Source organism: Onychostruthus taczanowskii, unplaced genomic scaffold (assembly GCF_017590055.1).
Source record: "Onychostruthus taczanowskii isolate IOZ18803 unplaced genomic scaffold, ASM1759005v1 scaffold76, whole genome shotgun sequence".
Classification (NCBI taxonomy): domain Eukaryota; kingdom Metazoa; phylum Chordata; class Aves; order Passeriformes; family Passeridae; genus Onychostruthus; species Onychostruthus taczanowskii.
Window position 1 is genome coordinate 1,662,818 of NW_024505450.1, and position 18,302 is coordinate 1,681,119.

At 40.8% G+C, this 18,302-nt stretch overlaps 1 protein-coding gene across 1 annotated transcript in view; it reads right to left on the bottom strand.

Annotated features, from left to right (window-relative positions):
* Nucleotides 1-11,964: 11,964 nt before the first annotated feature.
* The window catches only part of SYT9 (synaptotagmin 9), a 60,793-nt gene continuing 54,455 nt past the window's right edge, over nt 11,965-18,302 (bottom strand). The window contains exons 4-7 of the mRNA XM_041423265.1: nt 14,552-14,672; nt 13,359-13,530; nt 12,649-12,778; nt 11,965-12,072 (exon numbers count right to left, since the gene is read on the bottom strand). Of these exons, the coding sequence (XP_041279199.1) occupies nt 11,965-12,072; nt 12,649-12,778; nt 13,359-13,530; nt 14,552-14,672 (531 nt within the window). The remainder of the gene's footprint in view (nt 12,073-12,648; nt 12,779-13,358; nt 13,531-14,551; nt 14,673-18,302) is intronic.

Sequence of the window (18,302 nt, forward strand, 5' to 3'; positions counted from 1 at the left end):
GGCACTGGTGATGCTGTGAAGGCTCCCAGGGCCATCAGGGGAGGGTGAGTGCCTCACTCTGCTGGTGCTTTCCCCAGGAGCCCCAAAAGGGAACTCTGAGTTCTCCCTGCTGAGCATCCCTGGCACAATGCTGCTTCAGAGCTGTCACACTTGGCACAGGAATTGTGTCAGTTGGTGGAAGGAGATCCAGAGGATACCAAACATCTGTTTTGAGCTCTTGAAATACACACCAGTCCTTTGATTTTGCCTGACACACAGCCCTGGGCAGCACAAAAATGTGTGTTTATGCACCCCCTCTACCTCCCTGTTCCTTTGGTAAGAGGATCAGAATGAAGAAAGCTCAGGAGTTTCATGAGTAAAAAAAAGATTTATGTTATTGAAGGTCAAAATTGGGAAGTCTGGGCAAAATTCTGGAGCAAAAAGGCAGTGCTGCCAGACTGAAGTTGTGATGGCAGGTGCAGACTGGTACCCACAAAAGAGGTTTGGGATCTTTTATCCCAGGTACCTGCAGTGGATAAACCAGACTTGATTTTGCCCCCCAGTTAACAACTTGGTGATTGTGTAGCCCTCCATGAAGAAAAGAGGTAAAAGGCTCTGCTTGGAGCTCCAATCTCCATAGAGGAATTATGTTTTCCTTTAGTTTTTCAGTAAGCATGGTCATTTTTCACTTGGAAACAAATTTTTGTAGGTTCAGGAATTTGAGAATCTGTGAAGTCCCATTTATGAGCAGGATTAGATGGTAATGATTTAATTGATGGTTGAGCATGCAGATAAACCATGTGTAAAAGATATTTTCAATAATTATATCTTTTCATGGAGCAACGGGTTTTTGTAATTTAGGTTCCAGACAGTAATTACAAACCAGATGCTATTTTAGGCCCAGTCTGCAGCACACCCTTGGTACTTACCAGGAAATTCAAAACAAACAGAAAACCACTGCTGGAACACTTGAGGCAGAAAGGTGAATTAAACTGAGGTAATGTGGAATCACACATGAATTGCTGTGAGAATATTGTATATATTATTATGATAACCTCTATCAGGGGTCACTGCCATGGAGCATGAGTGATTTGGGTGGAATAGTTTTTTTTTAATGTTTTGCATTAAATCTTCTGTGTCAAAAAGTCCAGGTTTTGTTTGCAGACACTGGATGTGGAAAAGAAGGGATGAATTGTTTCCTGATTTGGGGCTTTGACCCTGGTGGGTGCTCAGGCACCCACAGGAGCTGCTCCCTGCATCTGCCACCACCTTGTCATGCCAACAGATTGAAAGTGAGGATTGTTGGCAAACTGTGAAAGACATTCAGGTAACAGGATGTTAGGGGAGTCTGGGTAAGAGAAATAATGCACTTTTGGAACAAGATAATGCCATACTCTGAGAAACATGAGACATTTACTTCTGCGAGGAGCCAGGAATTTTTAGCACTGAATACTGGGTGTTTTGCACACTGGAGTGCTGCTGACTCCTCCTAAACCCTGAGACATGGGATTTACTCAGACAGCCAAAACCAACAATGATTTACAGCTTTTTTTTTTTTTTTTTTTTTTTTGGTTTTTTTTTACTTTGTCACAAGTAATTGTCCTTCTTGAAACTCTTCACAGCAGGTGCCAAAAGAGAAAGGAAATTAATACAGAGCTGGAAGTGCAAATCTCCTTTCTTCAGAGATCTTTTCTCATAAGGACAGCAACATTAGAGTTTGCACCTTTGGTTTAAATAAAAATTCCAGAAGATATTTCTCATTTAATTGCTGTCATTTGGGCAGCTGGATAGTTGTGTCTGTTCCCCTGAATCCTCTGGTAACTCCTTTTATAAACACAGCTCTCTTACTTGTCTATTTGCTCTCTGTGTGGCTGAATATTACATTAGACAGGTGTCAGAATGTTCTGACATCTCAGGCTGTGTTATAGCCTCAAACATTTTATTAAGATACTTATTTAAACACCTGAAGACACCAAATGTTTGATGTCTTTAGGAACAGACATGAGTAGCTATTGATTTTGCGGTTTGCTGTCACCTTGGATTTTGCAGCATTCATCAAAAGTGTTTCAGGCCTGGCCATCACTATTAAATCATTAAATTGAAAACTGTCAACTTAATTCTATCATGTCCTCACATCCTGCAGCAGTCCTTATGTCCCTACAATTTTGGACTGGTACCTGAAGAGCAAATACACATCTTTGTAATGAAGATGTTATTGCTGTCAGGTGAGTGGCAGATGAAATGTGAGTAAAGGTTGAAGCAGCTCATTACCAGCCTTGTCTCCTGGACCTGGGCTAGCTGGGACAGCTCACAGGTGAAGAATGAGAACAGCTGATCCCATCTGTAGAGTAAAAGTCACTGAGGGAAAGAAGATCAGGGAAAGATTTTGAGGATAGGAGGAGGAAAACCAGCAGGTATCAGATGTAAAAAACCCTAAATAATAATAATAATAATACCAGTCAACATTTAAAATGAAAATCCATCATATATCTAGATGCAACTTGGAAGTTATCTCTTTTGGCAATGGAATTTCCAAGGCAAATGGTGTCGGTCTTCTGAAAAGCTGCAGAAGCTTTGAAGGTTTAGCTGAAATGTGTGTTCTGCCTTGGCAGGGCAAGGGCAGAAAAGGGAGCAGGGCAGAGTGGGACTCCAGTTCTCAGGCAGATTGGAGGAAATGGAAAAGCAGTTCAGCAGAGCCCCACACCCAATCATAAAGATACTCCTGAAGAAAGGAAGGATATTTTTTGAGCAATCTTATCCTATTATTCGGAACAACAGATTTTTATTTAAAATGGATTTATAATAAGAGTAGGAGGAAGTAACTTCCTGTCCTTCCTGATCAAGGGATGACACACCTCCAATGTCATATTGGAAATTGCTCCTCCTCTTTCAATCCACTTTAACTTTTCAAGTATTTTAAGTAGTGTAGAAAAGGAAGAAGTCTTGAGGTATTTACAAACAATTGGGTAAAGATGCAAGAAATTAATTAATTTGAGGAAATCTGACAAAAAGGCTTAGCTCCTGATAAGAATAGCAAAACTTATTTCATTTATTGTCCAAAATTGTACCTGTATTCCTACTTGATTCAGGGCCAGACTTAGAAAAGATGTTCTGAGGACTTACTGTTCTTTTCCTGTAACGTGGTCTATATTAAACCCATTTGAACTGAAAGGAAAATGCCAACATTTTTTGAGAGCTGAGGTTTTGAAGTGAGGAAACACCAATATCAAAGGTTGTCTTCTGGCAGATGGAAGAGATATTTCCACTGGAACAGCAAATATTTGGACTTGAGTTTCACTAAAATACAAAAACTCATTGATGAATTTGGATTTTTTTCTAAGCTATGTGATTATTCTTCACATGTTATCCAGGGTTTTTTTTTTAATACTATTTTATGTTGGGAACGATATATTATTTTTTTTTTTAGGAAGGCAAAAGTTATTGAAAAGGGTCCAAACTGTTACCTTTTGAAAAGATTGTTATTAAAACGATATTCCATTTTCTGGATGAAATGGCTATCTAATGTAGCTGAACTCTATTTAATATATTGCTTTAAAACTGCTTTTGTGTCAGTTACCAGGATATAAAAGATAGGATTACAGTAACATTCTTAAAACGGAATTTTGCCTGCTAAATTGAAAATTACAAAATAAGGGTACAGCATAGATTTTGTTGTTGATATTATTAAGAATAGTTACTCCAACAAAAATATTTTTATTGACAGTTTTGTCTTTGGGTGAGGATTTAAGACTAGTTAGCTTATTGACATTTCTAAGTGATTTTTTAATATTAGACAGCTTTAGTCAAGCTCTTTGAACCAGATTGTTCAGGCACTTCTGATGTCTTGGAACATTTACAGATTTTCCTACATGTGCTGGTATTGGAACTTGAGTTCACTGAATGTTTTTTGGCCAGTTATGAAGTGGTTTAAAGCCATGACCTTTTGGATGGTGTGGTGCGTTATCCTGAAGTGTGTGGCTAATTAATATGGGACGGATAAATGCATTGTAGAAGGATTCTTGGCTGAACAAGGCCATGACATTCTCCTGTGGGAATTGGACAGCCCTGGCCTGCAGATTGCAGAGTTACTCTGAAGACCATGACAGACCATGTGCTGTCCTCGAACAGGTACATCAAGGAAGAAGGAGCATTGTGCCAAGATGAAACCAAATGCCAAGAACGTCGTGGGAACTGCTAATTTGGCACACCTTAGCTAAAGATGCTTATAGCGGACAGCCAATCAGTAATTAACACGCAGGTGTGAATACAGCTACTGAACAAAGGAGCATTAGGCATTAGTGGCGTGAGACAGTGTACAGAGAAGGATAAATATGCCAAAGTTGCTGAATAAAGTGGAATGACATGTAGCCACATTGGTGTGAGTGTTGTTACTCAGCCGACTCTCTGTGGGACCCTCCTCAGTTTAAATGCTTTTGGATGCTGTGGTGGGCTAGCTTGAAGTGTGTGGCTAATTAATATGGGAATGATAAATGCATAAGTGCACCTGCAGAATTATGTGGTTCTATTTAAATGGCAATATAAGAATACCAATCAGGGAGAAAAAAAAACCATGAGAAACCTCTGCTAGGGCCCACTGTGACAAATTTCAGTGACAATATTGTCAGAGGTGACTGTAATTCATTCTCGGAACAAGACACTCTGTGACTTCCTTCCCTGGAAAGGTTACTTTTGGAGCCCCCAAGGATCCTGTCTTCAGAAGCAGAGCTTGCAGCCCTGCTCTGTACCTCTGCTCCTTGCTGAGGTACCGATTTCTCTGTACAGCTCATCCTCAGCTCTTGGGGGACATCCTGCACTCCCACTGCTGTCCCTTCAGGCTCTGCCGCGTCCTCAGCAGGCATTCCCCCTGCGGGAAGGCACAGCCAGCAGAGCTCCTCACTAACGAGGCACCTGCCCTCATTTTCCTCTCACTGCTGATCAGCGGGGCAGGATTACAGGGCTTCTCAGGTTCAAGGCCGTGTGGGATGCCTTGCTGCTGATCAGGCTTTTCCAGGGAGGATTCTCAAACTCTGGCTTGCAGGCATTAGCAGGCTGTTGCAACCACTGTCCCTTTTCCTTTCAAGTCTGTGGGCTACATATAAAGACTTAAAGGATGATTCTGCTGGGAAAGTGTCTCAGAAGGAGGAATGTGTGGGCCTGTTTTGACAGAGGAAGAGGCTTTTGCTTGCTTATTAACAGAGAAACAGAGACGTGCAAACCAGTATTACTGAAAGACATTTAAAAGAATTTTGAAATTCATACACTTCCTCTGCTGAGGTGTATTTTATGGCACCTTATGGGACAGAGAGGGATAATTAGCACTACGTTCACTGCCAGGGACAAAATGCCTACAGATGTGTCCCTTGCCAATCTTCCATCTCCCAGTACCCCAGCAGGAGTCTACCCAGGGCCCAAAGGTGTTCCCACTATTAAGGACAGTACCAAGTTCAAAAATACAGGCCTGTTCTCATCTCCTTTCCTAGAAGACAATGTTCCCAAGAAGAGAGCAGATGAAAATTAACTTCTTAGTGGCATGGAATACTGTTTTGTGTCTTATAGCATGTGTCAGCATGCCTGTATTAATGTGGTGTGTGCAAGCAGGCCAGATCAGCCAAATGAGGAGAGACTGAGCTTATCCCTAAAGACACAGGGAGGCTCTTAATTAGAGTAATGCACACGTAGGACTCCTGCTGAAAGATATGTAAGTTCAGTAGGTGTAAAAGAGAAGGAAAAAGGACAAGAGTGCTACGTTTATGGGTGCAGTTTGTATGGTCATATGAGATATATTTTTGCTCTTTTCCATTTGTTTCTGGGCTCTGCTGGGGAACCTCTCAGAATTTCCTGGAGCTACATGTCAGGTGTTGACAGGAGGGCTGCTAATTTTGCCAGCATGCCATGCTAAATACTAATTTTGGTAATTTAACACAATGCCACTTGATAGAAGCGCTTCTGTAGCTTATTGGTTTTCTTCTTAATATGAAACACAGATGAGATTCACCACTGACATGTCAAATAATCTTTCTGCCATGATGTCTCTGGACATGGGATGAAACACGAGGAGGTTTCAGTATCCAAACTCCTAAATTATGTGTGAGGGCTGTAAAGTTAAAAGCTTTTTCTCTCTGGCCTCAGGTACTTTATCAAAACATGTTATCTATGGAGAAAAACTGAGCAAAAACATTTCCAAAGTGTTTGCTGACTTTCTGAATAATGAATTGAACTTTAATATTTATTAAATACAAAATAGTAATAAATTACAATTGCACAATTTCTTACAGTTTTTATTAAGATCAAAACTTATTCGTTCAGACTAGATTTATATAAATAAATCACAGTACATTTTTACTTGTGTTCAGAAGATTGTAATACATATTACAAAATTAAGAATTTCTTTGTCCCTCAAACCATCACTGCAAAAGGAATCATGCATTATTTCTACTAAACAAACAAAATGCCCACCTAATTGAGAGAGCCTTGATACAGGTATGGCCCTGCTCTCCAAAATTAGACATGAAACATAGAGATACCAGGACTATTTATTGAACAAGAAGTAATAAAGTATAGTACAATGTTGACGTGTTATCAAAACCCGAAGTATACCAAAACAACACACCTCTCTTCACGCACCTTTGCGATGGGTATCGAGGATGGCCAGCATGCAACCGAGTAAAACACCTCAGTTTTACAATGCCTACATTTGAGCAGAAAGGAGGAGGAACTAAAGAGCCCAGACAAAACAAAGGAACACATGAAGAGCCCAGATGTTTGCAAGTCCTCCTGCCGCCTCCCGCTGCTCGCTGCCTTCGCTCCACGGGTGACGCCTTCCCTGGGCAGCGCCTCCAAGGAGATGGTGCGCTCCCGGAGAACTTCCAGCTGTGGTTCCTTGCCCAACCCACTGTGTTAGAAAGGAGCTGTAAACACAGCTCTTGGAACTACCTGGCCTTGGGTGCTGCTGGAATGCAGCTGGCACCTGGCACGGCTCAGCTCACGCACTGCCAGGCTGGCACTGCAGCACAGAATCATGGTGGCAATAGCTGCAGCAGGATTCAGGGTGGTGCTGTCACCAAGTCTGTCCTGCTGCTCTTTGCTGCAGCACAGGGGGCTTCTATTAAATTCTACAGTATTGTGGATTACTTTCACTAGATGATTTTTTTTCCTACTAGGTAAGAAATCCATTGTTTTCTCTCTTGATACTGAGATGCAATCATTTGGCAATGCACTAAGGGGAAGAAAGCATTTAATCAATGACACTTCAGATGGAGTCACATGATCCACTTTTTTCACTTCCTTCTGTTCAAACAAAATGTATTAACAAAAGTCATTTCAGATTGATTTCTAGCTGGATCAAACAGATTTTTCAGCTGAATTTCCTGGTCCCCGTTTATTGTTTGTTACTTTTCAACCAAAAGAGTTTTCAGCTATTTTTTACTTCAGTTGCAGACACGTCCCCTCAGTGCTGGAATGTTGCTAGGTGATAAGCATGTAAATCAATATATCTCTTTTGTCTCTGGCTTTGGGCGCTCATGTTAATATAGCTACATACCATGCTTGGAGTTTAAAATACATGAATGAAACCAAACTAGACCAAACCAAACCAAAGAATAAAAACAACCCAAAAGCCCCCTCAACAACCACCCCTCAAGCCAAGAAGGGTGGACTAAAATTACTTTTTTCTTCATTCTTTTGCATTGCCCTTTGCTGTTGTTTCATTTTGTATTGATCCAGGTGTTTCCCTACCAGTAGTTAAATTGTACCTCTATGGGACAAGGGTCTCACACGTGCTGCTTTTGTGTTTTATGGATCTACTGGCATGGAAAACTGAGCCATGCAATGGCTGGTAAGAACAGTTTTAACCCTGGTCTTTTATGCTACATATTGGTTTTCTCTTCTGGTAGTCCCCACTTCCCCAGATTGAGATGAATGTTTGCTTATTCACTGCCAGGGATATTTGCAGGGAAAAGCGAAACAAAGGAAAACAGCAATGGTTTTAATGTCTTGTGATTTCAGTGGAGGCAGATAAAGAAATATCTGTGCACCCAGCTGCAGAGGAATTGGGCTGTTGGTGTTTTGCCACGGGAATATCAGACCACTGTCCATGGTACTCAGCCTCACTGTCAGTAACTCTGAAGGTTTTCCCATTGCCACTCAGTGCTTTTTCACAGAACAGCACCTGTTATGGAAAACTAGAGGTAACAATTTAATTGCATGTTGTTATAGAGCAAAACGGGATTAAAATCTTGCTGAGATGCATTTCTAAGCGAGTTTCTTTTCTGTTTCAGAGTTACGACACTTGTCAGTATCGTAATAATTCATTTGCAGCAAATAAGAAAATAAATTAGGGTTTCAGCTTTGAAATCATTCTGGTGAGTCTACTGTGAGAATCATAGTTCAGAAAAGAAAGACTGAGCAGCATTGGGACCACAGCTTTCCCTGGGTTTCCAGTTGAGTTTATAGCAGAATTATCTATCCTCTAGTCCTTCCAGCAGGCTGTGGCATTATTGTAATAGTCCAAAGAGAGCAGCAGCCTACTGGCCAACCAGAACCAGAACAGAAAAAATTTTAGGGTTTAGGGAATATCACTGGTTACATGGAGTATAAAGGTGAAGAGTGAAGTATCCAAATATAGAAAATATCTATCACTCCATAGATGCAGTGCTATGATAAGGCAGGTATTTGTAAAAAGCACATAGTAATGCCACAGCCTGAGTAACAGTTTGCAAGTCATGAACAAAAATTAGGAGAATTCAATAAATTTAGGAGGTTTTCCTCATCTCTAAGCCTTGAAGTCTGCTGGATTCCACTTTAAATGCTCACTGTCACAGAGATTTCTTTCCCTGTTTTAGTAGAACTCCATTCAAAATAATTCTTTTGATGCCAGACCCTTGAACATTAAATAAACTGAGCATGGTAATAAAACAGAAGAATTGCAACCCACTGGCAATTATAATAATACCACTTTTCACCTGATGTCCCTTTGAGCTGCTGGGGACAAATCCTAGAAAGGCTCCTGCACTTTTCCATGGACACAAACTGAGCCTGCTCTGTGGGTGTTTACCCCTTCCCAGCAGTTTCTGTTGCTAATATTGCAGTGGGGAGCGCGCACTCTGCAATCCAGGCAGAGATGCAGTGCAGAGTGATTTGTCTAGGACATCAGAGAACTCACTCCAAGGAAGAGCTCCTCCTCCTCCCTTACTCAGGCCCATCTCCCCTTGGTGACTCCTGGGTAAAGAGCACAGGATTCTGCCCCAGGGGAGGCTGATGCATGAACAGAAATGCACATTGTCATGTACCACTGGCCTCCTGATGGAAAGCTGAAGGTGCAGTGAAACAGTTTTGCCATGGCAACATTATTTTCATTCTTTTGGAAATGCCCAGTGGTTGCCGTCCTGAAATTGTGCTTGGGCAGGTTTGGAAGTGCTGTTTAGTTTACCAGGTATACCCTTGGCTGTGGTAGCTGTATTCTCCATGGCATGGCAAGAGATTTTTGAAAACCACGGTGCTTACAGGAACTCTAATTTATACCTGCAGCATACATTTAGGGCAGATGCAACGTCTCCTGCAGTTCCAAGATATACTTTACCCACAAGCAGTCCTGATTTTGTGGAAGATCCTTATTGATAGGTTATAAAACTAATTTTTCAGACTTGAGGCCAATAATGTTAAATATTTCTTCAAATCTGTGCGTGCATATTTGTGTTAGCAGAGTTGCAGGTCCAAAATGCTTGGTGAACACTCATCACATACAAGATGTGAAGCAATGTGTGTGAACATAAACTCTATCTAATGACCAGGGCTCCCTCTCTGTAAGTACACAGCAGACAACTGTATTGTATAAAACATCCATACTTTGCATTTGCGTCTTTTAAACAAAAAATTCCCATGTAAAGACGTGAGTCAAGTTCTCTGTAGAAGACACTGGAGGATGAGAGAACTCCATGCATGGCTAAATGAGTGGTGAGAAATTTATTCCAAGGTCTCCTGCTTTGGGGCACAAATTTCATTACGTGACAAAATGCAGCGCTTTGATTCATTTTCTTTTAATGGTCAGAATTTGTCAGAATTTACAATATACCATCATGTAAAACAGCCCTGCTAACTCTACCACAAATAATAAAAGAAGTCCTCACAGGCACTATATATTTGGAACAGCATTGTCAGACAACATGGGGTGCATGTGTTTGTTTGTATGATCCAGCATTGCCACCTGGGACACACTTTCAACAGTTTGCAGTGGCATGGACACGACTCAGAAACATTGACTGGAAAATCATCCACAAAGGTTGAGGACTAACAACCTCCATGTTATACAGATGGTTATCTCCTTTCTCAAAGAACATGCTGTCATTACAAATACCATATGCATCTTGTTCTCACCCAGCAGAACTTTTTTTACAGTTTTTCAGATTTGAAGGATTTCTGCAAGGAACCATATTAATTTGTTTTCATGTCAGGTGAAAGGAGGCACCAGCTGAGACTTAGGACACAACTTGTAATTAAAAAATAAGTATCTGATGGCAATCATTCTTGAAAAAAAAAAACAACTTAGAAAGCGAATCATTCACAATACTGCACCTTTTTTGCAAATACAAGGACAATATTTGTTGCTGCTTCCCATATTTGTTTGTTTACATTGCTATCATTTTGCTTGTAAACCTGGGTTATTCTACTGAACAGAAATGATGACTTTAATTTGGGTAATGCTTACGACCATACAAATAATCTATCAGTAGCAGTGGTGTCAGCTGGAGAATTAATGCTACAAGTGGATAACATCACGCTATTTGAAACCAATAGCTCTTCACACAGTAGAAGACTGAGGGTCCTATTCAGCAAATATTCAGGGTCCTATGGCTGTGGCCACAGAGGTTCCAGAAGCTCTCGCTGAGTCTAATCCTGATTCAGGAACCAAAATGATATGCTGTGTATATATTTCTCTGCACAGCCTGGATGCGCTGGACACCCTCCCCCACTTGATTCCTGGGAAGGAAAAAAATATGTCTCTGTTTAGCTTTCGGTGACATGAAAAGAAATCCACAGTAATGAAATCTAAAGAAGTTAGCCAGGCATGTATGAAAAGAACAGGATGCCTGTGAAAAGGGAAGAGCTGTCAAAACCTAATTGTGGGCTCTGGCTGCAATGAAATTTATCAAAGAGGGAAGACAGGTTGGATATAAGGATGTAGACAACTTCTGCTAAGTGACACTTGTTGTGCTCTGGGCAATAGTAACCCTTACACCACACCTCGTGTGCTGTGTCAAGACATTCCTGAGAGCTCCCAAATGCTGCAGCTGAGAGCTCACAAATGCCCAGGTCAGCATTTCAAGTGTGGCACTTGAGCCAGCATCTACCCTGTCACTGGGGGCACAAACAGCTGGGCAGAGCTGCCCCACAGCTGGCAGCAGCTGTGCTGGGAAGGCATCCAGCCTTCCTCCTGCTCCACAGCCCGTGGGCATTCCCTGCTCAGACTGTGCTGCTGTGGCACCAGCAAACACAATTCCTTACGGACACAGGACAAGACTGTAGGATTCTTCCCAGCTTGTGGCATCTCCATAATGCCTGACAATGTTTTCTGGAACTGCCTATGGCCAGTGGTCACAACCAAGCAGGGAAATCTTCAGTGGCACTGCGGTAACACAGCTGCACTCTGGGGGGCTGTGAACTGCCTGCCTCCAAGTGCCCACAGCATCATTCCTGGCTTCATATGGGTACTGTGCTCTTTCCTGTCTTTCAGCATAAATCTGGGGCTGTTCATAAACAAGATACTTCCCTTTGACTGGGAACACTGCCTGACTCAGCCAGTGAGAGCAGCAATGGGTCATGGTAACTTTAGGAAGCAATTTAGTTTGATCTTTGATGAATTTCTGTGTCTCATGAATCAGGATTAGTGTTCCCTGTATTGGGGAGAGGATTAGACAGAGGGATTAAAAGGACATCTTTACCCCACTGGACTCTGTGGAATAGCCCCTGAGGATATGGCTAAGAAAGAGTTCAACAGGAATGCCAAATTTCTGCTGAATAGGTTAAAAGGGTGAGGAAGCCTCTTCGGCAGCCATCCAAGCGCAGAAGACCTGCATAACATTCCTGCTGAATAGGGCCCTAAAGACAAAAAACAAAACAAAACAAAACAAAAAAAAAACCATAGGAACCTTGAAAAGCTTTTCTGATTGTGTCGCTTCTTATGAGCGCCTCAGATCTCCAAAGACACTTAAACATATTTTTGTGAGTGTAGTTAGGCATCCTTTGAGATGTGCTAGTGCCATGGATGATACATTGTTACAAGAAAAGAAGGCAAATTAGATGGTTGTGTATAAAAAAAATAAGTCTTGATTGTTCTGTAAACAAGGTCCATTTCTTTACATCAATTAACAATGAAAGTTACCCAAGATCTTATTTCAAAAGAAAAACCAAACCCTTAGTTGAGTGCATAATGTTTGGTGTTTTCATGTCTGTATATTACGGACAAAAATTCCCTTCTGTCTCCCTAAAACTGAAAGGAGCAGACTTAACTTGTGTGTCACGTTTCAGCTTTAAAGCGTTTCCAAAGCCTTTTCTAGGATTCACCTCATGCACACGGATCTTGGCTTTGCTCATAAAATTTTATCCAATTTCTAATGCCATGTGGGAGAATATTCAAGATGATTGCAAGGGGGAAGCAGTAAATCAGAGCCTTACCTCCACAAGAGGATGCCAGTGAGCGATGGGCTTCCGAGGGTACGAGAGCATTTCGTTCCAGTGGTCGCGACCTAGACTCTCTGCATCGTTGCCTACTTGACAAACTCCAATGACCTCATTGTGACCTACACTGTGAAAATGGTCCATAATATTTTTTTCTTAAAATTTTACCTTTGGAACCACACCAGTTGCATATTTCATCAGAAATGTTAACCGTGGATTTTTAGGATTAATTCTTGCCTGGGGAACACAAAGCACTAGGAAATATGTAGGCTTGCTCTTTGCATTTCCCGCTGCTCAGAACAATTTGATATTTCCCCCCTTGTAGCACACAAAAGGTTCTTTCCCTCTGCTCTGTAATTAGCTGCAAAGGCAAACAGGCTCTAAGACACAACTTTATAAATGGAGTGTGTGTATGTAAAGGCTTAGCATAAATGTACAAACTGAACATCAGTGCTTAAATGCCCAATTACCTCAGTTCTGCTAAACACATCTGCAGCTTACTGATGTCAGTTATGGATGCAAATCTGTATTTTAAAATTTAGTAAGGAAGTTCTGCCTGGCAAAACAAAAAATGTGGAGACTTCTACCAAGCTCAACCTGACATTAATTCCCCGCTTATAGGGAAAAAAGTAATAACATTCTTTCTGGGTGCAAATCCAGCGTGCAAGACTTTATCAGCCAATATTTGACAGCTACAGGCATCTCACCGGTCATAATCCATAACAGCTATGGACAAGTTAATTTGGTCAATGTTTTCTGGAGGGACGTCAAAGACTATGGCTTCATTGTAAACGGGATTTAGGGTGTTCCTCTTGGTGGAAGTTTTCCTTTTCTTTAGCCGCCTTCCTTCACACATTAAAGAAACCTTCACGTAGGGATCTGTGTGGGTCATAAGAACAATGTTGATTTTTGACAAATGCAAATGGAAAGTGAAGGGAGACTTCTTGTGTGCCCATACCTGCTTGCAGGATTAATCCCCTGGAATTTGAGCTTCTTTGTCACCGTGGAATGCACAGGAGGCAGTGCAGCTTTGAAAGCTTTACCTGGTTGACTGCTTATAATGAACTTTTTAGGTTCAAGAAGCTCCTTGTTGTGTACCAACTTCTCAAAGGATATTAAAATATCTACTGAAGCATGTTATACATGACTATTTTATCCAACAGCCTGTGTATCAGCCTATTTATAGCAGCCTAATTACTTGTTAGAGTTGTAGGACAGACAGAAGATGACAATGTTTTTCACAATGGGATTTACTGATGTATGATTAAATACAATTCAGAGTGTAACAATTAGTGGCTTATATTTCTCAAGAGAATTATAATTATTTTTAAACTCCTGAATGTAGCAAAAAAGAAAGCTACGTCTTTGTAGCTCCTTTCTGAGAGATCTACAACTCCCTGCTAGTATTTAAAAGACATCTATGAAATCTTATTTATGTTTATAATTTTTATTGTGGGCTTCTGAAAGGGTTGCTTGAAGGATTCTGGGATGATCTGCACTCTCTCCATATGCCAGCAACAGCAGAACTGGCTCAGTGGTTCTTGGGGACGGTCAGAGAGGGCCAGTCTGCCTCTGTGTCATAGCTGTAACAGTCTGCTGCACAAACAAATTCCCAGTGTTGGGAATGCATTTGGCCAGCTTGTTTTACTCTGAATTACAGTGGCATTGGAAATAATAATCTTGTACTCTTTCTGAGAGAGAAACTTATTTTAAACTGTTGCTTGGATCTAAGCAAAGTAAAATGTATTATTTATTTCTCATCAACTGCTGTACTCAGGTAGAGCTCACAGTATAACAACCCCCCTCTCAAAAATCATTCTGGGATTTAACAGTGTTGAATTCTGTGTCTTGGGAGGGAAATGGGACAGAAATCCACACTGAGCATTAAATTCATTCCTACCTGATGCTCCTGTGATATCCATTGCCTTTAGATTTCTTGCCTTTATTATTGTAATAGTTAGTCTACCAGCTGTTGGAAGGTAGCAGAGCGAAAACATGAGGTCACCAAGATCCACGTTATCCTGTTCCAAGAAAAGAAAGATAATGTGAAGCAATAATAGCAATTTTTCTACTCCTAGCAGGTTTTAAAGATAAAAATATACCTTTGGGCATCTGCAGTTATGCAGTAAAAGCTGAATTCTCATTCTGAAACATATCTGAAAAATCCAGCCATCCATGTGCATACAAAATTCAAATCACTCTGTTGCTAGACCACCAAAGTTCTGCAGCGAAAATGAGGTTATAGTTTCCAGCACTCAGTCCTTGGAGATGACACACATTTAAATGAGGAGGTGCACTCTGAGGGACTGGAAAACCTTTGTTCTATTCTATGCATTTTAGTGATTTTCCTGTTTCACTGACAAGCAGCTGCAAATGTCTGTGCCTTTCTCTCTCGTCTGCAGGAGGAAACCCACAGAGACAGTCATAGAAAAAAACCCCATGGTTTGGGAAGGACAAAGCTTTTTCCAGCTCTTAAGTTTGCATGAACTCTGGTGTGACAGGTCTGAGTGTCTATGGCAATGGGACAATCTCCACCAGAAGAAGAGCAAGGGTTATTACTAATTGTTGATCACAATAATTACAATAATAACAACAACAACCTCCTGTGCCTCACACAGACAAGTTCCCTTAAGCAGACTTATTAATCTGTTTAATTGATAGAGTAATTTGCAGCCCTTTCCTGTATTGATGGCATTCGGGTTCTAAAAAAAAAAATTGGCAAACCCTGTTTGCAGTTACAAAGCATCAGTATTTTTTTTAAAGAGGCAAATCCAGCTCTTTCATTAAAAAAAAAACTAACAAAGGATTGCATTAAATGATTTCTTTGATTTGATTTGCATTTTTTTTTTTTACTGAGTAGTGAATTCACACTTTCACAGACCTGCTTCCTGTAATTTAATATTTCATTCCTGACTGAAAAAAAAAAAAAATAACCTTACCTTGAAATTAGCAATTTCAAGGCCACATTCCAGGTTTTATAGGGAAGGGAAATGCAGCTGTTGTGGAGTATGATTATCTTGCTTACTTAGCTTTGTGCAAATCTTCTCATCTTTCCCAAGCTGGTTCCTTCTCTGTCAGTCACAAAAAGCTGAAGCGTGGTGGATGACGGAGAAGGAGAGGGAAAATACCTGGAAAGAGCCCCCAGCCCAGGTTTGTGTGCGAGGCAGCTGCTGCCCAGCCCGATGCCCAGAGCCTGTGCAGTCCCTTTGTGTCACTCCATGCATTAGCAGGGGACAGAAGCACGACAGAAAGCGTTGCTGGCACGGAGCTGTAGAAAAATGTGTCAGAAGGGAATTCTGGAGGTCACTTGGTCCAACCCCTTGCTCAAGAGAGGCATCTTTGCTTTAGCTCACAGCTCTTTCAAAGAAAAAGCCCAACAGGTACAGTCATTCCAAAGTAAGTTTTTTCCTTGCGCTGTTATTTAAGAGATGCAGTCAAAGAAGGAAAAGGCTGATATTATGGGCCATTTTTCAGGAATAACCAGCTTTTAACCCTATCACCTTTTCCATTCTGAAGATCAGTGTTTCAGGGTGGCTGAAAAGCTAATAAAGGCTGGAACAATATCTAGGTGGCTGCTGTGACTCAAGCTGTTTAGTGCCTCTTGATAGCTCCCACTTGGGAGCAAACCTGCTGCAACAAATTGTGTCCCTGACTCACTTGGTGGGAGGATCAAAGTGCTGCTTGGGATGCTCTGAGAAGTCCTGCAGGTTAAAGAGGTCTCAGCACATCCAGGAGAAATTTCTCTTGGCTAACACCTGCCCTTATCATTACAGGTAAATAACTGACCTCTGAGATTTTCCCAGTGTTCAGCTGGAGATTGATACCCATAACAGGAAGAAAAGTTTTCACTTGTCTTTCCCCAGTGTGAGAGCAACTTCCAACATGTCAATGTACTTCCCCAACTCTGAGGTACTGAGATTTGCAGCTGTGAAATTCTCTCTTGTGCTGCAACTCTGAGGGGACCAGAATTTCATGAGCCATTTAAAGATATTATTGATTGAAGCCATCTTTTGGGAATTTGTCACTCTTGCAAATATTGATAGGTTGTTTTTCCTGAATTGGTCACTACCCTTTAGAAGACAGTGTTGTTGAATCAGTCAGGTTTTACCTGTCCACAAAGAAGCCCATCAGGCATCTGCTGTTTTAACTGTGTATTTTGGCATACTTCAATATTGTCAGCTGTGGCATATTTATATGCATAAATATGGACAGTTTTTGACTGGGAATATTACATAATTTTTTGTAATTTATTTTGTAGCACTTTGCAGTTGATCAGATAAGGGTTAGGTTTGACTTCAAATGTTTCAGAATGTACTGACACAGTATTTTAGATTTTATGTAATCATGGAGGTACTTCAATAAAAAACAACTGACCTATGCATCACTGAAATATTTGTATATTTTTATATCTGTATTATAGAATAACCTTCTTACTTATTTTGTACTACATTATGTTAGACACTCAGTACATTATTACTTGATGCAGATATTTCCAACTGTTTTTTGTGTCTGAATACAAAATTCAGAGACATACTCTGTATTGAATACTCCAACTCCAGTGCTCCATGTGGTGCCTAGGAATTCATTCTGTGAGTACTGTAAATTTTCTGCCACTACCAAATACAGAAGTTTCCACTTCAGACTTGATCATCCTGAATGAACATTTAAAAAAAACTTTTATACAATTTTTATCAAGAAGTTTATAGGTAAATGAATTATTATACAATTGTTTTAGGAATTGAATTCAGATGCCAAGAAAAATCAGAGAATCACAGAATCGCAGAAATGAACTGCACAAATGAACTGCTTAGGAAAAGAATGGATCACATGTGTTGAATGCAGTATCAGGAATTAGGCCATAATATACTTACCCACAAGCTACAACTGAAAAATAATTGTCACCTGCACTGTGATGGGTTTTTTTTAGCAAATGCTGTGATGGCAATACCTTGTTAATGCTTTTTGAAAAACTGCATCAGGCATTATAAGGGGAAAAACCCAGAGTTATACTGGAAAGAGAGCCTGTGATTTCTTTAGTCTTTTCCAGTTGTAGAAGTTGTAGGTGTTGCAGCAATAGGTCACAGATGATTGTGAGATTGTTCACAAGACATTGCCTGAGAATGAGACTGGAGGGAAGCTTGCAGGCTGCAGCAGGGAACAGACACCTTTTGCCACACAAATCCTTCTCTCAGTCTGAACAAAGAGGCCCTATCTTCTCATACTTTCATTTTAAATTGTAGGGAATTAATGATTACTCCACCATACTGGCTACTTGCAAAGTTTGGAAAGGATTTTTATAACAGACAGAGCCTTGCCCCTTGCCCTGGCTATTCCTCCCTGTCTTACCCCTATTTTCTCTAATCAAAGGGCAACATTGAAAATTTTTACAAACAATGGGTCCTCAAGGCTCAGTTAGAAAGGTTTAATGAGGGAATGTTCTTCAGAGAGTCCCACAAACTTTGAGTGCCCCCTGTGGTGGTGAAACAGCAGCCAAAGGCTAAAAACAATCCTGACTGGAGCTGACAGAAGCCATGAGAAAGCTGACAGCTCTTTCTTAGTATTACCACTGATTGATTGATGTATTATTTCTTTGGCTTCTTTATTTACTATTTGTTTTTCTAATTCATTTTGCAGTTGCTCTATGAACTGCA